At 39.3% G+C, this 3,669-nt stretch overlaps 1 protein-coding gene across 1 annotated transcript; it reads left to right on the forward strand.

The window, feature by feature from the left end:
* The first annotated feature begins 1,574 nt into the window (after positions 1 to 1,574).
* On the forward strand, positions 1,575 to 3,358 carry LOC111919435 (UDP-glycosyltransferase 71E1). Its single transcript, XM_023914995.3, has one exon. It carries the CDS (start codon positions 1,803 to 1,805, stop codon positions 3,228 to 3,230), a length of 1,428 nt encoding a protein of 475 aa, XP_023770763.1. The 5' UTR covers positions 1,575 to 1,802; the 3' UTR covers positions 3,231 to 3,358.
* Positions 3,359 to 3,669: the final 311 nt, after the last annotated feature.

A 3,669-nucleotide genomic window follows, 5' to 3' on the forward strand; every position in this document is an offset into this window, starting at 1 on the left:
AAAAATGTGGGGACCAAAGTGTAACATTTCATGATAATTATTAATTAGCTTAATTAATATAATTTTTAAGAAACCCATAGTTCATCCCCGACCTCATCATTTCATTTCTCCGCTCCTTGATCTAAAGGATTGTAGATCGCTCAACGTAACGTTTCTACAATCCAAGATTCAAATCTATTTGGAAACAAACATCTCAATGATCAACGATGCCCTAGAATTAATCATCACAACTCCTTGATCTCGTTTACGATCTGAAATTCCGACTCCAATTTTACGATGGAAACCTCCCTCTCCAAGGAAGATACAGTTTCTTAATCTGTGGTTTATTTTCTCATGATTTAAATAAGATATTCGGATATGTTTTATCGTAGAGTTCTCTCCAAAGACGACGGTCAAGAACCATGGTTTGTTAATCTTCACTTGGCTATTTTTTCTTTTGATTATGTGTGTTCATATGATTAAAGGGAGCCGTCAGTTTGAAACTGTTGTGCAATTGGTGTTCTTTCCAAGTTCTTATAAACTTTAGGATTTCTAACTTACGTATCTTATGGATTTGATTTTGTGTATTCTTTCTTCTACTGTAATGGAGATAGTCCAGCTATACCAATTATATACAAAATATGATGCAATGTCTATGGAATTGAATCCGATGAACCATCAATCAATAATTAATTTGATTTTTTTGCCTGGTATAGATTGAATTTGATACACCCGAAATGGTAATTTCTGCCTACTATGTTTCAACAAGATTTAATGGGGAAGACAATGACAATGTTACACTTTGGTCCCCATAATTTTAGAAACGTGGCAGTTTTGGTTGTGTCGTAATTTAAACTATAGTGGATAAAAGACCAACTACAAAAGAAATTTAAATCATAGAGGCCATTGTGTAATTTATAATAACTGCTTAACGGAGGAATGATTAAAAAGTAACGCTAATGCCTTAATTAACATGTACAGTAAAAATTAGATAGCCGATTTCGCAAAAAAATAACATAGTGGGTCAAATTATCTAACCTAAAACTTCATTGTGTTACATGACATTATCCCCGTCAGGACACTTATATGTTTCTTTTTTTAATTTAATGTGTAAAAGACTTATAAAATATCCAAAATACCCTCCATAGATCATGCTTAGCACGGCCCTTTAAGTTCATAGTAAATAATATATATTGATTGTACTATTCAAAACAATAAATTATAAAGAAATCTTAATTTCACAACTTAACAAGAACAATAGGTACCTCGCGACTCAACTCCACACACTTGTAAATCACCACGGTAACTTCCAAAATGATCTTTTTCCACCATTGGTATAAATGAGAAATATAGCTAAGCAAAATAATACAAACTTATCGTAAGAAAAATAAAGCTATTATTTGGATACAAATCATATTGTAACAAGTTTTATACGAAAATATACACACAGCAAATGTATCCCAAGAGTGTATTTAACTTTCCACCAAACAGTAAATTATAAAATATAAAAAATAATAATAATATAAAAATCAAAAAGTTTTGATCAAACTAAAAAAAGAAAAAGAGGAATGTCTATCAACCAAGTAAGAGAAGGAACTGCAAAATCTTTCCGTGCTAATACCAATGACCAATCTCAGATCTTAACAAATAATCGAGAGTACATCAATCAATCTACAAGAAGTGAAATTGGATTTTGCTACTCACCATAATAATGACCAATGCAATAGCGTCATCTTTTTAAACTCCGTGGGTAGATATTGTACATATAAACAAACGAAATCGAACCATCGAAACACAACCACACAACTTCCAAGAACAAACACATGACCACATCAGAACTAGTTTTCATCCCATCTCCGGGAGCCGGCCACCTGCCACCGACGGTGGAGCTCGCCAGACTCCTCCTCGACCGTGATCAACGGCTTTCGATCACCATCATCATCATGAACCTCCCCCTCGAAGCAAAACCGGATACCGAAACTCCGACTTCCACTCCCCGTCTACGCTTGATCGACATCCCGAGTGACGACTCAACAAAAGATCTTATCTCACCTAATACCTTCATCTCCAAGTTCCTCGAAAACCAGAAGCCTCGTGTCAGAGATATCGTCAGTGGCATCACTGAGTCTCACTCGGTTCGACTCGTTGGGTTCGTTGTCGACATGTTCTGTGTGGCCATGACCGACGTTGCCAACGAGTTTGGAGTTCCAACTTACCTTTACTTCACTTCAAGCGCCGCCGCACTCGGGCTGATGTTTGACTTACAGGCCAAGCATGACGACGAAGACTTTGATGTCACTGAGTTGAAAGACTCGGAATTGGAGGTGTCCCTTCCGAGTTACGCCAACCCGGTCCCGGCTAAGGTTTTACCTTCGGTGTTGTTCGATAAGGATGGTGGGTGTAACACGTTTATTGGTCTGGCAAGAAAGTATCGTGGGATGAAGGGCATACTAGTAAATACATTCGAAGAGCTCGAAAGGTATGCCATGGAGTCCTTTTTAAGGAGCAACGCCAACATCCCACTGGTTTTTCCGGTGGGACCGATACTGAACCTGAAAACCCCTACAAACGATGGTAAGGCCGACGGGATTATGACGTGGCTAGATGACCAGCCGGATTGCTCGGTGGTGTTCCTCTGTTTCGGTAGCATGGGAAGCTTCAACGAGGAACAAGTGAAGGAAATAGCCGTTGCACTTGAAAAGAGTGGACAGAGGTTCTTATGGTCGCTCCGCCGTCCGCCGTCGAAGGATAAGCTGATGGGTCTTCCCAAGGACTACGAAAACTACGAGGATGTTCTACCGGAGGGTTTCCTTGAACGGACATCAGGGGTGGGGAAGGTGATCGGATGGGCGCCGCAGACGGCGGTGCTGTCCCACTCTTCAGTCGGAGGATTCGTGTCACACTGTGGGTGGAATTCGACATTGGAGAGCATATGGTGTGGGGTACCGGTGGCAGCTTGGCCACTCTACGCCGAACAACAACTGAATGCTTTTAAATTGGTGGTGGAGCTAGGATTAGCGGCGGAGATTAAAATCGATTACCGTTCCAATATGAGACCAGGTGGCAATGAGAAGGAGGTTATTGTGTCGGCGGCGGAGATTGAGAGTGGGATAAGGAGGTTGATAAGTGATGGTGAGATGAGGAAGAAGGTGAAAGAGATGAAGGAGAAGAGCAGGTTTGCAGTCTCCGAAGGTGGATCTTCTCACGCATCAATTGGTCGATTTATTGATCATGTTATCGTCAACGAATAAGTTATTATCGGTATCTATATTTTTTGTGGTATTTGGACATTTTTATTTGTTTTTTTATTGAAAGATTGTGCATCAGCTTGGAAAAAGGACTAATTTTTAAAAAGTTACAAATGAAATTGATTTCTCAATTATTGTCCATATACTTATTTATTTATTTTGATAATAACAAATATCAACCTCACGAACCACTAGTTTTCAGAGCTCCCCAACTTGCTACCTCTATTCATTCCCTTTTTACCCCTTTCTTAAAAAATCGATATTGTTCCTTAACTATTGTCTAAAAGCCCTTGATTTCATGCTCTTTAACGTCTCTGTACGACCGCATAACCACATTGTTCTTCTTCTTTTGGTTTCAAATGACATTATTGACATCCCTTCATTTAAGCATGTTTAATCTCTTTACAGCCCCCACATTATCGCTCTTCCCACACCACCGCAA

This window comes from Lactuca sativa, chromosome 5, assembly GCF_002870075.4.
Source record: "Lactuca sativa cultivar Salinas chromosome 5, Lsat_Salinas_v11, whole genome shotgun sequence".
Lineage (NCBI taxonomy): Eukaryota > Viridiplantae > Streptophyta > Magnoliopsida > Asterales > Asteraceae > Lactuca > Lactuca sativa.